General features: G+C 41.7%; 4 protein-coding genes across 14 annotated transcripts; 1 reads left to right on the top strand and 3 right to left on the bottom strand.

Moving 5' to 3' along the window:
* The first annotated feature begins 22 nt into the window (after nucleotides 1-22).
* LOC106368420 (cysteine protease ATG4b) lies at nucleotides 23-16,338 on the top strand. Of its 9 annotated transcripts, XM_048741306.1 has the most exons (11): nucleotides 24-218; nucleotides 574-580; nucleotides 13,805-13,892; nucleotides 13,965-14,270; nucleotides 14,342-14,427; nucleotides 14,495-14,542; nucleotides 14,661-15,025; nucleotides 15,182-15,320; nucleotides 15,604-15,659; nucleotides 15,754-15,824; nucleotides 16,075-16,338. In XM_048741306.1, exons 3-11 carry the CDS (start codon nucleotides 13,877-13,879, stop codon nucleotides 16,242-16,244), a joined length of 1,257 nt encoding a protein of 418 aa, XP_048597263.1. In that variant the 5' UTR covers nucleotides 24-218; nucleotides 574-580; nucleotides 13,805-13,876; the 3' UTR covers nucleotides 16,245-16,338. The 9 variants fall into 9 exon arrangements, with proteins under 9 accessions (XP_048597262.1, XP_048597263.1, XP_048597260.1 ...); XM_048741305.1 differs by having other exon boundaries at nucleotides 23-580; XM_048741303.1 differs by having other exon boundaries at nucleotides 13,805-14,270.
* Nucleotides 748-10,462, bottom strand: LOC125578491. 2 transcript variants are annotated; one of them, XR_007316586.1, is made up of 4 exons: nucleotides 10,219-10,462; nucleotides 9,936-9,986; nucleotides 1,790-3,626; nucleotides 748-1,557 (listed from the first exon to the last, which is right to left on the bottom strand). XR_007316586.1 is itself a non-coding variant. In XM_048741309.1 (3 exons), the coding sequence occupies exon 3, from the start codon at nucleotides 3,624-3,626 to the stop codon at nucleotides 2,313-2,315; it is 1,314 nt and encodes a 437-aa protein (XP_048597266.1). In that variant the 5' UTR covers nucleotides 9,936-9,986; nucleotides 10,219-10,462; the 3' UTR covers nucleotides 748-2,312. The 2 variants fall into 2 exon arrangements, 1 of the variants encoding a protein (XP_048597266.1); XM_048741309.1 differs by having other exon boundaries at nucleotides 748-3,626.
* LOC106356238 lies at nucleotides 10,525-13,796 on the bottom strand. Of its 2 annotated transcripts, XM_048741310.1 has the most exons (3): nucleotides 13,486-13,796; nucleotides 13,203-13,253; nucleotides 10,525-12,054 (listed from the first exon to the last, which is right to left on the bottom strand). In XM_048741310.1, the coding sequence occupies exon 3, from the start codon at nucleotides 12,052-12,054 to the stop codon at nucleotides 10,741-10,743; it is 1,314 nt and encodes a 437-aa protein (XP_048597267.1). In that variant the 5' UTR covers nucleotides 13,203-13,253; nucleotides 13,486-13,796; the 3' UTR covers nucleotides 10,525-10,740. The 2 variants fall into 2 exon arrangements, with proteins under 2 accessions (XP_048597267.1, XP_048597268.1); XM_048741311.1 differs by having other exon boundaries at nucleotides 13,203-13,796.
* LOC106368421 (F-box/kelch-repeat protein SKIP20) lies at nucleotides 16,222-17,681 on the bottom strand. The gene has a single exon (XM_013808382.3). The coding sequence runs from the start codon at nucleotides 17,679-17,681 to the stop codon at nucleotides 16,419-16,421; it is 1,263 nt and encodes a 420-aa protein (XP_013663836.2). The 3' UTR covers nucleotides 16,222-16,418.
* Nucleotides 17,682-18,578: the final 897 nt, after the last annotated feature.

Below are 18,578 nucleotides of genomic sequence, written 5' to 3'. Positions count from 1 at the left end.
ATGGTAACGCACTGTTAAATTAATAATTTAATCTAAATGTAGATAAATTATGTAAAAATGGAGAGGAAAGAGATGATAACACGAAATTGATCTTCTCCAATTCAAACTTCCACTCTTCGTCTCCGTTAATTCGCACTCACGTTCTCCCCTTCGTCGCCGGAGGTCTTATCTCAGTCGTCAACGATTCGATTCGATTCGTTTATCAGGTGATCTGCTAGGTATCGAAATTTGTCAACTATGAATCTGTGTGCCTCTGTTTTCTAGCTAATTGAGCTCATACTCTTTTGTTCCATGTGAATAGTGTGCTTATTTTCTCTAGTTAGCGATACTATAATTAAGTAATTAATTAGATGTCTGCGAGGGGAAAGTGCGTTAGAGGTCTCGAATCGATTGCATGATTTGTTTTGTATTGCTATGACGCCTTTAGATCCCTCTTTGATTCCTAAGTTCGAGTAAAGAAAGATTTCTAGGCTGATATAAACCACTGTTGAAGTTTATCTCGTTACTGATTCTTGATCATAGAAGATATATATCTGTGAGGATTTTTGTAGTTTAGGCTTCTTATTATTGCAGACAAAAGGTAGTGTAACACCCGTAATTTCCAAAATAAAATAAACAAATAAAATTCTGAAATCTCCATTTATTACTTCTCAAAAGTCAACTCCAAAGTCGTAAATCCAATAAATAGCCATAAATCCAAATAACATAATAAATCTCGAGAGTATCGATAAAAGCATAAAATCCGCAAGTTTGAAAAAGAAAGAAATAAAACTCCCAAAGCACCAATCCGATAGCAATCACTCCTGCTCGTCAGTCTCACCTGAAAGGGGGAAAGAAGGAGGGGTGAGTAACAGGGGAGTTACTCCGTGAGGTATGGGATGCTAAACCACAAACCACTGACTCAGTACATAGCACTACGACTATGTAGGCCTAGTTCTAGCATAAAACAAACACAGTGTCTAATACACCACATAAAAACATCAAATGCGCTGATAGTGCATAACTAGATCACACACCCCGCATTCTCCTTATACGGATATAAATATATAACTCTATGCGCCGCTAGTACAAGAGTCCATCCTTGTACCCCGCAATCACCTATGCGCCGCTAGTACAAACGTCTTTGTACCCCGCAATCCCTCATACAATGCGCCGCTAGCATAGACGTCCATATGCCCCGCAATCTCCATACAATGCGCCGCTAACACAAACGTCTCTGTGTCCCGCAATCTCCACACAATGCGCCGTTAGCACAACATCTTTGTGCCCCGCAATCTCATAACAGACTTATGTATATACATATATAAATAACAGTTCTTAATTCATTCAATTCAGTCAACCGTTGAATCCTCTATTATCCTATTTTCGGTTTAACAATCAATAGTAATAATAAACAAACAAGACTCTCAAACAGACTCAATTCACAGAGACGGATCATGTTTCGAAACTAAACTTTCCATAATAGTAGTACTAAACTAGCTCGGGATTTAATGGGATAGCTCTCACCTTAGCCACAGGCTGAAATGAACAACGGAAGATGCGGTCAGCTGAGGTCAACTGCAACACGAGAATCAACGACTTAAGCTCAGCTTCTCTGGAAATAAGTTTCCTAAAATGGAAACTTTCCTAAAATGAAACCTCTCCTAAAATAGAAACTTTCCTAAAATAGCAACTTTCCTAAAATGGCAACTTTCCTAAAATAGAAACTTTCCTAATATAACTTATTTCCTAAATTAGAAACTTTCTTAAAATATTCCTATAACTAGAAATAAGGAGGCAACAAACTTACTAGAAAACCCGCCGGAAGCTCGTCTAGAAATCTCACCGGAAGCTCGTCCAGAAATCTCGCCGGAAGCTCACCCGGAAATCCCACCGGAAAATTCACTAGTGACTGGTCGTCGAATAATTCAACAACAACTCGTCACACGCAAAGAAATACTTTGACTTGATGAGAATAAAGAGAAAGGATGGAGTTTCTTATATAGAAGAAGGGAAGGGAGGTAGGTTTTCTAAACATCCAATGTGGGACAAAGTAAAAAGAGAGAATTAGACTTTAATTTTTAATAAAGGCCAAACTGGCCCACCAAAAAAAATCTGGGTCGTTACAATTCTTCCCCACTAAGAAGGAATTCGTCCCCGAATTCAAATCCTGAGTCGAGAAAAGGAATAAGATGTCTTCAGCATGAGTTACTTTTGTTATAAAGACGTTTGTTCGCTGTAGATACTCCAAACTATGTGGTCCTCCCATATCAAATAAGGTGAAATCTCTCATACTCAGCCGCTACTGATCTTAAGCACAACTTCTTCTTTTTTTAAACAAATGATAACCGCAAAAGACAACATGCACAAACGTAAACTACCAAAGTGAAAAGATACATACCATCAGCCGGCTCAACTCTCTCGTTGCCTCTTGCTACTCGTGGTGCGATAGCCTGGCGCTTAGCTGGTGATGGATTCTCTACACGTCCCCCCCTCGGGCAATCCCTGAAAATGTGACCAGGCTGGCCACAGCCATAACACTTCTTTGAAGCCGCTGCTAGTGTCGTTGGTGCTGTAACCTGTCCGGTACCAGTACCATCCACTTTTGTAAATCGACAATACTTGGCCACATGGCCTAACCGCCCACATGCAAAACACATGACGCAATCTCCAAAATGGTAGCGATGGCAGCGCTCACAACTGGGTGTTCCTGACTGATCCCCTGCCATGTTCGGTGACCCTGAAGTTCTTTCAGTCTTAGGTTGGGCCTTAGAGTACTTCTGCTCCTCTGCAATACATGCCTCCTGCACAGCAGCCTTCTCTACCAGATCCTCCAAGCTTGTGTAAGTAACCATACTGCACCTGCCGCGAAGATCAACTCGCATCCCATCTAAGAATCTCCTGATCAAGTCCTCCGCATCAAAATTATTACCAGCAAACAAGCGGAGTTGGCAAAACTCCCGCTCATACTCTCTGACACTCCTAGTACCCTGCCTCAGATGCTCAAAAGCATTCTTCTTCTGGTGCAATGCTTCTCTAGGAAAATACTTTTTGTCGAACGCAATGAGGAAATCCTCATAAGTCATATCGCCATCACGCATCGATTGCACTCCATCCCACCATACTAATGCATCCCCACGCAGATACAACTCTGCGATATTAAGGCAAAGGCGCAACGGACAATTGATAGTCTGCAGACACGTAGCTAATCTATGCTTCCAATTATAAGCCTGAAAAGGGTCTACTGTTCCCCCAAAAGTCTCCAAATCCACAGTTTTCATCTGTTTCATCACCTGCATAAGCGTCTCATCAACCTCAGGAACCTGCTGAATAGGGGGCTGCTGCTGCCCCTGAACCTGAACTGGTGAAACCGGCTGAATAGGGGGCTGCTGATGCCCCTGAACCTGAACTGGCGGAACCTGCTGAGCCTCAGCCATCTGCCTAACCACTTCCTGTGCAGCTACTCTAGCAGCCTCCTGGACAGCTTGCTGAACTGCCTCATGTGCAGCCTGTCTGGCAGCATCCTGCACCATCTGCCTAAGGGCATCCTGATCAATCGGTGGAACCGGTGGCGGCACATTCTCATCTCCACCCTCTCGTGAAGCACTAGCGGACTGAGTGCGAACAACTCTCTTACGCGGCGGCATCTGAAAGGAAAAAGCACCTCAATAAACTTCTGCCGAAACCGAACACCAACGATTCTAGACACAATACCAAACAGAAAGGTGCTATTTACTTTTATTTTTAAAATCTCCATATTCCCAAAATATTTTAAAAATTGTCTAAAACCGATTAAAACCGAGTCGAAACCACGTCCCAACAAATCGCCATCCTGGGTCAGAGCCGGGACGGAACCCCGCTCTGATACCAAATTGTAACACCCGTAATTTCCAAAATAAAATAAACAAATAAAATTCTGAAATCTCCATTTATTACTTCTCAAAAGTCAACTCCAAAGTCGTAAATCCAATAAATAGCCATAAATCCAAATAACATAATAAATCTCGAGAGTATCGATAAAAGCATAAAATCCGCAAGTTTGAAAAAGAAAGAAATAAAACTCCCAAAGCACCAATCCGATAGCAATCACTCCTGCTCGTCAGTCTCACCTGAAAGGGGGAAAGAAGGAGGGGTGAGTAACAGGGGAGTTACTCCGTGAGGTATGGGATGCTAAACCACAAACCACTGACTCAGTACATAGCACTACGACTATGTAGGCCTAGTTCTAGCATAAAACAAACACAGTGTCTAATACACCACATAAAAACATCAAATGCGCTGATAGTGCATAACTAGATCACACACCCCGCATTCTCCTTATACGGATATAAATATATAACTCTATGCGCCGCTAGTACAAGAGTCCATCCTTGTATGTTGTAGGCACAGGGGGGGTAACCCACGAATTGGTTGAATGGTGGAACCAAGGTTTCAACCTGAGAACAAGAGAACCGATTTTTATGAGTTTTTAGAGTTTTATAATGCAAACAGAAACAATTATGAAAACTAATGAGATGATGATGATAATGATAATAAAACAAGATAAATAAACAAAGGATAGGATGGAATCAAGCTGCTGGTTGTGTAACACTCTCAGCTTGATCAAAGGATGGTTGAAGTGGAATGAGATGGAGCTTTGCTTGCTGGTTGTGTAACTCTCTCAAGCTTGGCCAGTGGTTGGGATGGACGAAATGGATTGATAGACACCACAAAGATCTATGGAAGGGATCTTTGATAAGCCTGGTTGCTCGGGAGCTGTTTCTCACACACTCAAAAGACTTAGAACAATAGTTTTGACAAAACTAGAAAAACTGTATTTTCATTCATAAAAGTTCAAGGGTGATTTACAATGAAGAAACAACTTGAGCTTTATAGGCTCGACTACTGGGACTCTCTAACAGTCATAAAATGACATAAGGAAACTAATAAAGTCGAAATAATAAACTTGGAAGCAAAGGAATTGATGGCTCCATGAAAACTAGCCGTTGGAGGCTTTATGATGAAAATCTTTGCCAAATGAATGTAGATGGTGTTCTCCTTGTATCTGGACGGTTTGAGGGGATAACTAAGCTTCCTGGGAACCTTCTTGATGGTTTGGAGGGTGCTGAGGTCGTGCCTAATCTGAAGGAAAAAGAGCTGTTGGAGCTGGATGGCAAGAAGCTCCAAATAAGGCAAGTTGGGGTTAATGAGGATCCTCCTGATCCTATGTGGGCTGGTGCATGGAATGAACTTGTCTGACTCTTCTGGACCATTGGATAGACTTCCTGAATGCATAGATATATCTCCTGGTCGCCAATGTCTGGTTTGAAGCTGATTGAACTGGTTAGCTTCCAATTGAGGCAAGTGTAGAACTGGTTTGACCGGTTTTGGAGATTGGATCATAACTTCATAATTCCGTGGCCATTTCTCTTGATATTGGGCTTTCTGGAAAGATGAGAAACTCCTCTTGACTCCAATGATGGGCTTTGCTTCAGGCCGCTTCTTCCTTGGGCTGGAATCTCCTTCTAAAGTCGGGTACTCGCAGATGGACGGGCTGGGAAACTTCTGACTTGTAAAATTCATAACTTCTTGCTCCGTGAATATTTTGGCTCGATTCCAATTGGGATGGACTCCTTCTTGAGTATACAATCCAATAAAATTGGTTTCATGTTGAAAGTCCTTCTGGTTGTAGAGATATACGCCTTGGACTGAACCTCGGTCGCTGGTACCTCCTAGATGGCCGGTTTGGACGGTTTGGTGAGACTCTGGTTGAACCATGGATTTCGTGACCACAACATCCCCTCCCTCTTGACAAGGTTTCGACCTCGAAACTATATAACCTGCATCAAGATAGAGCAAGTCAGATTTCATTCTCTTTTGAGAGTTTAGAACCTTACCTTGGTATAATTTCGGTTTGGTGATGCATGGTGCATCTGGTGGCTCTTCTTTGAGAAGATGTGAAAGGATCACGCCTCTGCTATGGTCATGGCCATTACATCTCTTCTGGAGTGGATGGTCCTTTAAAGTTTGGGTGGCCACGTTTCTGATCTTCTTTGGAGTTGATTCTCCTAGCAACATAAGATTATCCGGTGGGATTTCTTTGAAGCTTTCTTCTTGGCAACCTGAAATAATCTCAACACTCTGGACAAAAAGCAAGTGCATTATATCTTTCATGGAAATATTAAGAACATGCTGATCTAAAATGAATCTTACCATAGGTTTTGGAACTTGAACAATAGATTGTTCAGATTTTGGTTTCCACTTGGGAGTGAATTCATGGCTGAGCTTATGGTCTGGTTCTTTCTTTGGGACTTCAATAAGCTTATAGCTTTCATTTATTCTCCCTGCACCAAGAACACACACGTCAGTACTAGTATCCAAAGTTGGTGTTAGACACTTACCTTGGTGGGATACTCTTAGGATCGGTTTTGCTTCTTTAAACAACATGGACTGCATTGTGTCTTGAACCATCTTATGGTCCATCACAGGTGTGGCGCCTGGTGGCTCCTCTCCTTTGAATTCATGCTCCTTAGTTCCTGTTACATCACCCTTTGACAAAGACAAGTACATCATACAAGAATTTTGAGCTAATAAATCAGATTGAATAAAACTATCACTCTTCATAGATAAATCAGTTTTCTTTTCTAGTGATGCTTCTATCAATGCTTGTTTACTTGGACAAACTACAGCAAAGTGTCCTCTTTTATGACATCTATAACATGTCTGATCTTTTAAATTTCAGAGTTAGAAGACTTACCTTGGCTTGTTGGCTCTTCTTTATTTGTGTTTAAAATCTCCTTGTCTCTTGGACTTAAATCATGGACAACTTTTGATCTCAACAAGGATGTTGAGTTCGTCTCTTTCTGGACCTCAGGATCTGTCTTAACATTCTTGGACAAAGACAAGTGACTCATACAAGTGGTAGATGATTCATTAACTGATTTATCAAGTATAGGACTTACCTTAGCCTTTACTTGGACAATAACAGGTTCTGGCTTTTCTTTGGAAACATGAGTTAGATACCTCCTTGGGTATATCTTTCGGATCTTAGAACTTGTGAGTTCTGGTGAAAATTCATCCCTCATGACTTCCTTAAGATCTCTCCACGTTTTGATAGCTGGCTCCTTGTAAAACCATCTATCATCTTCTTCTTGTACCCACCATTTAAAGGCATTACCTCTTAGTTGATCAATGGCATAAGACAGTCTCTCTTCTTTCAGAATGTTGTTGTAGTGAAACCATTCATCAAGGTTCCTCTCCCAAAATAGGTAGCTTCTTCCTCCTGAAAATGTAAAGAGTTCAATTTTATCAGCAAAAGATTTATGATCAAACCGAGAATTAGCAACATGATGTGTATGGGTTTGAGAAGTTGGATGTTGATTGATCCTTGAAGGATCTGGTGGCTTGGGCTCGACATAGACAGCCTCGGGTGCATCTCCAAATCTCCTTTCTCCTTGCTGTGGACGTTGGACTCGTGCCTTGTTTCTTTTCCTCAACTGAGCAATCCGATCATTGATCTCTTGCAAAGCTGTCAACTGTTGGTTCTGTTTGGCCATCTGACTTTGGCCGTGTGTTTTTCCTACCATGGCTTCCTGAAAACACTCTCAAAGATCAAGTGAAGATATGAAAAAAAATCCTGGTCGAATCAAAATAAGAACCAAAAAAAAAAACAAGCTAATTAAAATTAAACCGAAACAATTACAGTTATGAACCGAAATGAAATAAACTATGCTAAAATAATTTTTTCTTTTGGTTTTCTCAATGCAAACACGAAATGAACCAACTAATATGATATGAAACAATAACTATGATGATTTCTTTTGGCTTTTAAATATATGGATGCAAATGAAAAGAAATCAAATTCAAAACAACACTTTTTATGGGATTTTCTTTTATGGAAACTAATGAATGCAAACACTTTTCTTTTGGGATTTTCGATTTTAAATGAATCAAACAAAACTTTTTCTTTTCTTTTTCGTGGCTCTTAGCAGGATGAACAGCAAGAACACAAAACAAATGCAGAAATACAACTTGAAACAAAGAAACAGTTTTTATGGATTTTCGGTTTATGATGAAAAACAAATGCAAACAAATATGAATGATGCAAGGATAGAGTGACCTGATTCAGGAGCTTGAGCTCTGATACCAAAATGTTGTAGGCACAGGGGGGGTAACCCACGAATTGGTTGAATGGTGGAACCAAGGTTTCAACCTGAGAACAAGAGAACCGATTTTTATGAGTTTTTAGAGTTTTATAATGCAAACAGAAACAATTATGAAAACTAATGAGATGATGATGATAATGATAATAAAACAAGATAAATAAACAAAGGATAGGATGGAATCAAGCTGCTGGTTGTGTAACACTCTCAGCTTGATCAAAGGATGGTTGAAGTGGAATGAGATGGAGCTTTGCTTGCTGGTTGTGTAACTCTCTCAAGCTTGGCCAGTGGTTGGGATGGACGAAATGGATTGATAGACACCACAAAGATCTATGGAAGGGATCTTTGATAAGCCTGGTTGCTCGGGAGCTGTTTCTCACACACTCAAAAGACTTAGAACAATAGTTTTGACAAAACTAGAAAAACTGTATTTTCATTCATAAAAGTTCAAGGGTGATTTACAATGAAGAAACAACTTGAGCTTTATAGGCTCGACTACTGGGACTCTCTAACAGTCATAAAATGACATAAGGAAACTAATAAAGTCGAAATAATAAACTTGGAAGCAAAGGAATTGATGGCTCCATGAAAACTAGCCGTTGGAGGCTTTATGATGAAAATCTTTGCCAAATGAATGTAGATGGTGTTCTCCTTGTATCTGGACGGTTTGAGGGGATAACTAAGCTTCCTGGGAACCTTCTTGATGGTTTGGAGGGTGCTGAGGTCGTGCCTAATCTGAAGGAAAAAGAGCTGTTGGAGCTGGATGGCAAGAAGCTCCAAATAAGGCAAGTTGGGGTTAATGAGGATCCTCCTGATCCTATGTGGGCTGGTGCATGGAATGAACTTGTCTGACTCTTCTGGACCATTGGATAGACTTCCTGAATGCATAGATATATCTCCTGGTCGCCAATGTCTGGTTTGAAGCTGATTGAACTGGTTAGCTTCCAATTGAGGCAAGTGTAGAACTGGTTTGACCGGTTTTGGAGATTGGATCATAACTTCATAATTCCGTGGCCATTTCTCTTGATATTGGGCTTTCTGGAAAGATGAGAAACTCCTCTTGACTCCAATGATGGGCTTTGCTTCAGGCCGCTTCTTCCTTGGGCTGGAATCTCCTTCTAAAGTCGGGTACTCGCAGATGGACGGGCTGGGAAACTTCTGACTTGTAAAATTCATAACTTCTTGCTCCGTGAATATTTTGGCTCGATTCCAATTGGGATGGACTCCTTCTTGAGTATACAATCCAATAAAATTGGTTTCATGTTGAAAGTCCTTCTGGTTGTAGAGATATACGCCTTGGACTGAACCTCGGTCGCTGGTACCTCCTAGATGGCCGGTTTGGACGGTTTGGTGAGACTCTGGTTGAACCATGGATTTCGTGACCACAACATTGTACCCCGCAATCACCTATGCGCCGCTAGTACAAACGTCTTTGTACCCCGCAATCCCTCATACAATGCGCCGCTAGCATAGACGTCCATATGCCCCGCAATCTCCATACAATGCGCCGCTAACACAAACGTCTCTGTGTCCCGCAATCTCCACACAATGCGCCGTTAGCACAACATCTTTGTGCCCCGCAATCTCATAACAGACTTATGTATATACATATATAAATAACAGTTCTTAATTCATTCAATTCAGTCAACCGTTGAATCCTCTATTATCCTATTTTCGGTTTAACAATCAATAGTAATAATAAACAAACAAGACTCTCAAACAGACTCAATTCACAGAGACGGATCATGTTTCGAAACTAAACTTTCCATAATAGTAGTACTAAACTAGCTCGGGATTTAATGGGATAGCTCTCACCTTAGCCACAGGCTGAAATGAACAACGGAAGATGCGGTCAGCTGAGGTCAACTGCAACACGAGAATCAACGACTTAAGCTCAGCTTCTCTGGAAATAAGTTTCCTAAAATGGAAACTTTCCTAAAATGAAACCTCTCCTAAAATAGAAACTTTCCTAAAATAGCAACTTTCCTAAAATGGCAACTTTCCTAAAATAGAAACTTTCCTAATATAACTTATTTCCTAAATTAGAAACTTTCTTAAAATATTCCTATAACTAGAAATAAGGAGGCAACAAACTTACTAGAAAACCCGCCGGAAGCTCGTCTAGAAATCTCACCGGAAGCTCGTCCAGAAATCTCGCCGGAAGCTCACCCGGAAATCCCACCGGAAAATTCACTAGTGACTGGTCGTCGAATAATTCAACAACAACTCGTCACACGCAAAGAAATACTTTGACTTGATGAGAATAAAGAGAAAGGATGGAGTTTCTTATATAGAAGAAGGGAAGGGAGGTAGGTTTTCTAAACATCCAATGTGGGACAAAGTAAAAAGAGAGAATTAGACTTTAATTTTAATAAAGGCCAAACTGGCCCACCAAAAAAAATCTGGGTCGTTACAATTCTTCCCCACTAAGAAGGAATTCGTCCCCGAATTCAAATCCTGAGTCGAGAAAAGGAATAAGATGTCTTCAGCATGAGTTACTTTTGTTATAAAGACGTTTGTTCGCTGTAGATACTCCAAACTATGTGGTCCTCCCATATCAAATAAGGTGAAATCTCTCATACTCAGCCGCTACTGATCTTAAGCACAACTTCTTCTTTTTTTAAACAAATGATAACCGCAAAAGACAACATGCACAAACGTAAACTACCAAAGTGAAAAGATACATACCATCAGCCGGCTCAACTCTCTCGTTGCCTCTTGCTACTCGTGGTGCGATAGCCTGGCGCTTAGCTGGTGATGGATTCTCTACACGTCCCCCCCTCGGGCAATCCCTGAAAATGTGACCAGGCTGGCCACAGCCATAACACTTCTTTGAAGCCGCTGCTAGTGTCGTTGGTGCTGTAACCTGTCCGGTACCAGTACCATCCACTTTTGTAAATCGACAATACTTGGCCACATGGCCTAACCGCCCACATGCAAAACACATGACGCAATCTCCAAAATGGTAGCGATGGCAGCGCTCACAACTGGGTGTTCCTGACTGATCCCCTGCCATGTTCGGTGACCCTGAAGTTCTTTCAGTCTTAGGTTGGGCCTTAGAGTACTTCTGCTCCTCTGCAATACATGCCTCCTGCACAGCAGCCTTCTCTACCAGATCCTCCAAGCTTGTGTAAGTAACCATACTGCACCTGCCGCGAAGATCAACTCGCATCCCATCTAAGAATCTCCTGATCAAGTCCTCCGCATCAAAATTATTACCAGCAAACAAGCGGAGTTGGCAAAACTCCCGCTCATACTCTCTGACACTCCTAGTACCCTGCCTCAGATGCTCAAAAGCATTCTTCTTCTGGTGCAATGCTTCTCTAGGAAAATACTTTTTGTCGAACGCAATGAGGAAATCCTCATAAGTCATATCGCCATCACGCATCGATTGCACTCCATCCCACCATACTAATGCATCCCCACGCAGATACAACTCTGCGATATTAAGGCAAAGGCGCAACGGACAATTGATAGTCTGCAGACACGTAGCTAATCTATGCTTCCAATTATAAGCCTGAAAAGGGTCTACTGTTCCCCCAAAAGTCTCCAAATCCACAGTTTTCATCTGTTTCATCACCTGCATAAGCGTCTCATCAACCTCAGGAACCTGCTGAATAGGGGGCTGCTGCTGCCCCTGAACCTGAACTGGTGAAACCGGCTGAATAGGGGGCTGCTGATGCCCCTGAACCTGAACTGGCGGAACCTGCTGAGCCTCAGCCATCTGCCTAACCACTTCCTGTGCAGCTACTCTAGCAGCCTCCTGGACAGCTTGCTGAACTGCCTCATGTGCAGCCTGTCTGGCAGCATCCTGCACCATCTGCCTAAGGGCATCCTGATCAATCGGTGGAACCGGTGGCGGCACATTCTCATCTCCACCCTCTCGTGAAGCACTAGCGGACTGAGTGCGAACAACTCTCTTACGCGGCGGCATCTGAAAGGAAAAAGCACCTCAATAAACTTCTGCCGAAACCGAACACCAACGATTCTAGACACAATACCAAACAGAAAGGTGCTATTTACTTTTATTTTTAAAATCTCCATATTCCCAAAATATTTTAAAAATTGTCTAAAACCGATTAAAACCGAGTCGAAACCACGTCCCAACAAATCGCCATCCCGGGTCAGAGCCGGGACGGAACCCCGCTCTGATACCAAATTGTAACACCCGTAATTTCCAAAATAAAATAAACAAATAAAATTCTGAAATCTCCATTTATTACTTCTCAAAAGTCAACTCCAAAGTCGTAAATCCAATAAATAGCCATAAATCCAAATAACATAATAAATCTCGAGAGTATCGATAAAAGCATAAAATCCGCAAGTTTGAAAAAGAAAGAAATAAAACTCCCAAAGCACCAATCCGATAGCAATCACTCCTGCTCGTCAGTCTCACCTGAAAGGGGGAAAGAAGGAGGGGTGAGTAACAGGGGAGTTACTCCGTGAGGTATGGGATGCTAAACCACAAACCACTGACTCAGTACATAGCACTACGACTATGTAGGCCTAGTTCTAGCATAAAACAAACACAGTGTCTAATACACCACATAAAAACATCAAATGCGCTGATAGTGCATAACTAGATCACACACCCCGCATTCTCCTTATACGGATATAAATATATAACTCTATGCGCCGCTAGTACAAGAGTCCATCCTTGTACCCCGCAATCACCTATGCGCCGCTAGTACAAACGTCTTTGTACCCCGCAATCCCTCATACAATGCGCCGCTAGCATAGACGTCCATATGCCCCGCAATCTCCATACAATGCGCCGCTAACACAAACGTCTCTGTGTCCCGCAATCTCCACACAATGCGCCGTTAGCACAACATCTTTGTGCCCCGCAATCTCATAACAGACTTATGTATATACATATATAAATAACAGTTCTTAATTCATTCAATTCAGTCAACCGTTGAATCCTCTATTATCCTATTTTCGGTTTAACAATCAATAGTAATAATATACAAACAAGACTCTCAAACAGACTCAATTCACAGAGACGTATCATGTTTCGAAACTAAACTTTCCATAATAGTAGTACTAAACTAGCTCGGGATTTAATGGGATAGCCCTCACCTTAGCCACAGGCTGAAATGAACAACGGAAGATGCGGTCAGCTGAGGTCAACTGCAACACGAGAATCAACGACTTAAGCTCAGCTTCTCTGGAAATAAGTTTCCTAAAATGGAAACTTTCCTAAAATGAAACCTCTCCTAAAATAGAAACTTTCCTAAAATAGCAACTTTCCTAAAATGGCAACTTTCCTAAAATAGAAACTTTCCTAATATAACTTATTTCCTAAATTAGAAACTTTCTTAAAATATTCCTATAACTAGAAATAAGGAGGCAACAAACTTACTAGAAAACCCGCCGGAAGCTCGTCTAGAAATCTCACCGGAAGCTCGTCCAGAAATCTCGCCGGAAGCTCACCCGGAAATCCCACCGGAAAATTCACTAGTGACTGGTCGTCGAATAATTCAACAACAACTCGTCACACGCAAAGAAATACTTTGACTTGATGAGAATAAAGAGAAAGGATGGAGTTTCTTATATAGAAGAAGGGAAGGGAGGTAGGTTTTCTAAACATCCAATGTGGGACAAAGTAAAAAGAGAGAATTAGACTTTAATTTTTAATAAAGGCCAAACTGGCCCACCAAAAAAAATCTGGGTCGTTACAGGTAGATTCTCTGGGATTGATTATCTTATATATGAGGCAAGACATGTTGCGTTTGGTGCTATATGTCTAGGTAATGAAAGCTATATGTGGTAGGTTTCTTCCTTCAAAATGTTCTTCATCAAATGCTGATGAGAACCTTGATCAGTCCCCAACGTCTCCAGTATCAGATTCGACGCTTCCCTTAGTTTCTCAAACGCTTAGGGAGGCTTCAACGTCCGAGCATCAGCCAGTTTGCACACCACATAATGATTGGACAGTGATTCTTAAAACAGCTTCTATGGCTAGTGGGGCTATTAAGAGACTTCAAGACCGTGTTTTAGGGCCGAGTAGGATAGGTATTCCCAGCAGTACAAGCGAGATATGGCTACTGGGTGTCTGTTATAAAATCTCAGAAATTGAATCCTCAGAATTAGCTGGTGCATTTAGACAAGACTTTTCGTCCTTGGTACTAATGACATATCGTAGAGGTTTGTATATCCATTTCAACTCTAGCTAGCCTTAACTTGGTCACAGGAAACTCATTGTGTTATTTTTAAAGGTTTTGAAGCCATTGGAGACACAACTTATACTAGTGATGTCAACTGGGGTTGCATGCTTAGAAGCGGCCAGATGCTCTTTGCACAGGTCTGCTTTTTTGAGTAGTTGGCTTCAAATTTCTCTTGATGTATAGTCTAACACCCATCTTTAACAGGCATTGCTGTTTCAAAGACTCGGAAGGTCTTGGAGGAAGGATTCTCAGGTTTGTTGTGTTATCCCTTCTCTGGCTTAGGTACTGAATGTACAATTCTAGGTACATATGTCTGGTTGATCACGAATCCAGACCATTGAAAATGAGCTTGTTTAATTTGAAAATGCAGCCACCTGAAGAGGAATACTTAGAGATCTTAGAACTTTTTGGTGATTCTGAGGCTTCAGCATTCTCGATCCACAATCTTATACTAGCTGGAGAATCTTATGGCCTGGCTGCTGGGTCATGGGTAGGACCATATGCTGTTTGTCGATCATGGGAAGCATTAGTTCGGAAGAGAAGAGAAGAAACTGCGTGTTCCATGGCTGTTCATATCGTTTCTGGCAGCGAAGATGGGGAGAGAGGTGGAGCTCCGATTCTCTGTTTAGAAGATGCCACCAAAACGTGTTTGGAATATTCGAAAGGAGAAACTGAGTGGACGTCAGTTCTTCTCTTGGTCCCACTGGTTCTTGGACTTGACAAAGTGAACCCAAGGTTTGTGATTTTATCAAATTGATTGCTTATACACACATGAATCTTAATATATACTGTGGAGTTGATATGATGATAGTGGAACTTGTGTGCAGCAGTGACATATTATGGACTTTTGTCTATCTTTCTGAAAGAAAAAGATTCTAAATTTGTGGTCAGGTACATTCCATCTCTGATAGCCACTTTCACATTCCCTCAAAGTCTGGGCATTTTGGGCGGCAAACCAGGTGCATCAACTTACATAGTTGGAGTTCAAGAAGATAAAGGTTTCTACCTTGATCCGCACGGTGTTCAACAGGTTTTTCCAGACCACTCCTTCCGAATCCACGTTTTTAGATTCTGGATAGAATCATAATTACGAAAATTACTCAACGTTTTGATCTGGCATGCTTTGATTTGATGTTTGAGACATCAAGGGGGTCCATATTCATTATATTGTCTCTTTCACATTAATCTATGTATTGTCTGATTGGTTTGGGGATTGAAATTGATCTGTTTGGGGACTGATATTAAATCATAGTCCATGTGCTTCATCCACATTTTGGTCTCACTGATTGAACCTTATCGGTAATGGTTGGTAGGTAGTGACAGTCAACAAAGAAACTCAAGATGTTGACACATCGTCTTACCATTGCAAGTGAGTGAGTTGATTGATTCAGTTTTGCCTCATTTAGTTCCTTTGTCTCCTCATGACTTTTTCACGTATTATTACTCCTGCTTATCTGCTACAGTACTGTACGTTATGTTCCCTTGGAGTCACTCGACCCGTCGCTAGCTCTTGGATTCTACTGCCGGGATAAAGGTACTGCACTGGTTTCTAATGATAATAAGGTGGTTTAGTTTCGGTTCAGTTCTTCCTTTATTGAAACCAGTTTCTAAACCAATGCTAATTCGTTTTGGTTACACTCTGAACTCCGTTCCGGTTTACGTTTGTTTGATTGCAAAGTTCAATTTCAGTTTGGTTTTGGGAGTTTTAAGATATTCTTAAACAATATGAACTGGTTTGTTAAGCTAATTACACTGCTGATATAACTTGCTACTTGGTAACACAGATGACTTTGATGACTTCTGCATCCGAGCAACCAAGCTAGCCGGAGATTCCAATGGCGCTCCGTTGTTTACGGTGACTAAATCTCACAGAACTGGTGATCGCGGAATCGCAGAAACCAGCACTGTGACATGTACTTGTGAGGAGCATGAAGATGAATGGCAATTACTTTAACCAGTCTACATTTTACATTTCAAAATAGAAATACAGTTCTTTTTACGTTGATGTTTTATACTATATAAAAAGTTAAAAACATCGAATTCTCGTATAACTCCCACCACTTCCCACACAAAAAAACGTTGACTTTTTTAAAGTCAAAATTATCTTAAAACAGAGAGCTTCAGATCTTTAGACGTAGATCGAAGAGTACGAGAAAGGAAGACTCGAAAACCCACTGGGAGTGCTGACGTGGCTCCACTTCCCGCCATTTTTCTCCCCCTTCGTCATCATCATCATCGTCCCGCTTTCTTCCCCGCCGCCGCCAATCATCGCCACCGCTTGACCACTCAAACTTCCCGCGAAAACCGACGTCATCGTCGTCACCGGAAGCCGAATCGTTTCCATAACCAGCCTCCATTTCATCGAATCGTCCTCAACTTCCCAGCGAGGCTGACACTGCCTCTGGCTATCAACAAAGCACCACAACTTGCAACCTCTGAAATCTCCGGCGGATTCAGCAACCGCGGCGGTGCGACCTCTCGGGCTTAGATCCGGAAACGGCCAAACATTCTCGATAACAGACCACGAATTCGAAACCGGATCGTAAATCTCAGCGTCAGATCGGAACTGACCTTGCGTCTCCGTCCCGTAACCGCTCAACACGCAGAATCCAAGATCCGCCGCCATCGAGAATCCATGACACTCGTCTCTCCCTTCCGTCATCGGAGGAATCGTCAGCCACTCGTCCTTCTCCACATCGTACACTTCCGCCGACTTGATCGCGTTCTTCTGATCATCGTGCCCCCCGGCGACGTAAACCTTCGTCGCACCAACAGCCGCGCAGGCGAAAAACGATCTCGCCGACGACATCGGCTTCCCTCTCTTCCACCTCCTCCCGGCGGCGGAGAAGTCCAGCACGAACACGTCCTTCACAGGCTGCAACGTCTCCGGATCCCACCCGCCGATCAACAACACTTTTCCCGCGTCCTGAAGCGCGACGCACTCGCAGAACAAAGGAATCCGTTCCGGAATCGCGACGCGGTGCCACGTGTCTAAAGTTGCGTTGTAAACGCTTAATCCGTAAAGTGGCGTTCCAATCACACGCGGCTGCTGAAGCTGCTGTTGTGAATGAGAATGAGACTCGCCTTCCTCCTCTTTCTTCTTCTCACTCACCTCACCGTCCACGGATGAATTAACCGGAGATGACTGTGAAGTCAACGGCTGAACAAGGCAGAGAAGAGACTCATCTTTTCCAGCTCTTCGCCGCTCCCGTTCAAAAGAACGGTCCGAGACCAAGCTTCGCCATAACCGTGAAACTGATTTCATGGAAGAATGAAACTCGAACGGAACTCTAACCAAACACTCCGTCGCTAGTTCCTCCGGTAGTCCCGAGATTAAATCCCGACGACTCCGAAAGTCTCCTCTTACATTAAATTCCTCCGACACACTCATGATTTCGTTATCTCTTATTACAAGACCTGGAAGCTTCTTAAAATACACAGATTATGAAGAAACGTTTTGTTATTTTGACTGAAAATCGTATAAGACACTCAAGAAGATGTGATTGGTAAGCAAAGTGGCAGAGGGTCCTTTTATAGGGAAGAATACGGTCCTTAGATAATTATCACCTTTTTTATTTTTATTTTTTGTAATAATTTTTGCCGCATCTCTATTATTGTCATCACTTAATTATTCTTGATATTTCCGAACAAACAGACAAAAGTACTGTGAAATAGGAATTTAAAACTTTCTTAATACATTATCTAAATATCTTCCGGACTGGACAATCCAAACTAGAATTGCTCACAATATGTAAATGCATTATCTGTAGGACTAACAACGATCTGACGCAGGTTAATTAGGCAATTTTAATTTTAAAAAATTTCGTATCAAACCACACCGAATAAATTCATTCCAATGTTGATTAATAGTTCATTTTTCATACATGTCGGCCAAATATTTTAAAAATTATATCAGATCACACTGAATAAACTCATTCAAATGTCTACTGATAATTTAATTTTCCCATATATGGAATGGGCCACACGATTTCGATTTTATTCATATTTATTTTTAGATGTGTGTAAACGCATTAAATATTGTAAAATGCCGTGAAGGTTCTGATCTTTCTTTTTTCTTTTTTCTTTTTTTTTTCCACCAAAATAGTACGAGATATCTTGTTTACAATAATTAAATTCAATTATTCTGAAAAATGGTTCTAGAAGATGTCCATGTGGATATGATGACTTATCTTCTTTCTTATCCAAACGACAGTACGGTGACACATGGACGGACCATGCACCGTAGTCATCACAACCTCTCATTGTTCGAACAAAAGATAAATATCAC

Source organism: Brassica napus, chromosome A9 (genome assembly GCF_020379485.1).
Source record: "Brassica napus cultivar Da-Ae chromosome A9, Da-Ae, whole genome shotgun sequence".
Lineage (NCBI taxonomy): Eukaryota > Viridiplantae > Streptophyta > Magnoliopsida > Brassicales > Brassicaceae > Brassica > Brassica napus.
This window is presented reverse-complemented; position numbering and strand designations above follow the sequence as displayed.

Excerpts from the sequence above, each read along its gene's own strand:
- LOC106356238 (XM_048741311.1), bottom strand. The coding sequence starts at position 12,054 with ATGCCGCCGCGTAAGAGAGTTGTTCGCACTCAGTCCGCTAGTGCTTCA.
- LOC106368420 (XM_048741304.1), top strand. The coding sequence starts at position 13,877 with ATGAAAGCTATATGTGGTAGGTTTCTTCCTTCAAAATGTTCTTCATCA. Across the intron at positions 15,321-15,603 it reads ATCCGCACGGTGTTCAACAG|GTAGTGACAGTCAACAAAGA; the intron begins GTTTTTCCAGAC and ends AATGGTTGGTAG. Across the intron at positions 15,660-15,753 it reads ACATCGTCTTACCATTGCAA|TACTGTACGTTATGTTCCCT; the intron begins GTGAGTGAGTTG and ends TATCTGCTACAG.
- LOC125578491 (XM_048741309.1), bottom strand. The coding sequence starts at position 3,626 with ATGCCGCCGCGTAAGAGAGTTGTTCGCACTCAGTCCGCTAGTGCTTCA.
- LOC106368421 (XM_013808382.3), bottom strand. The coding sequence starts at position 17,681 with ATGAGTGTGTCGGAGGAATTTAATGTAAGAGGAGACTTTCGGAGTCGT.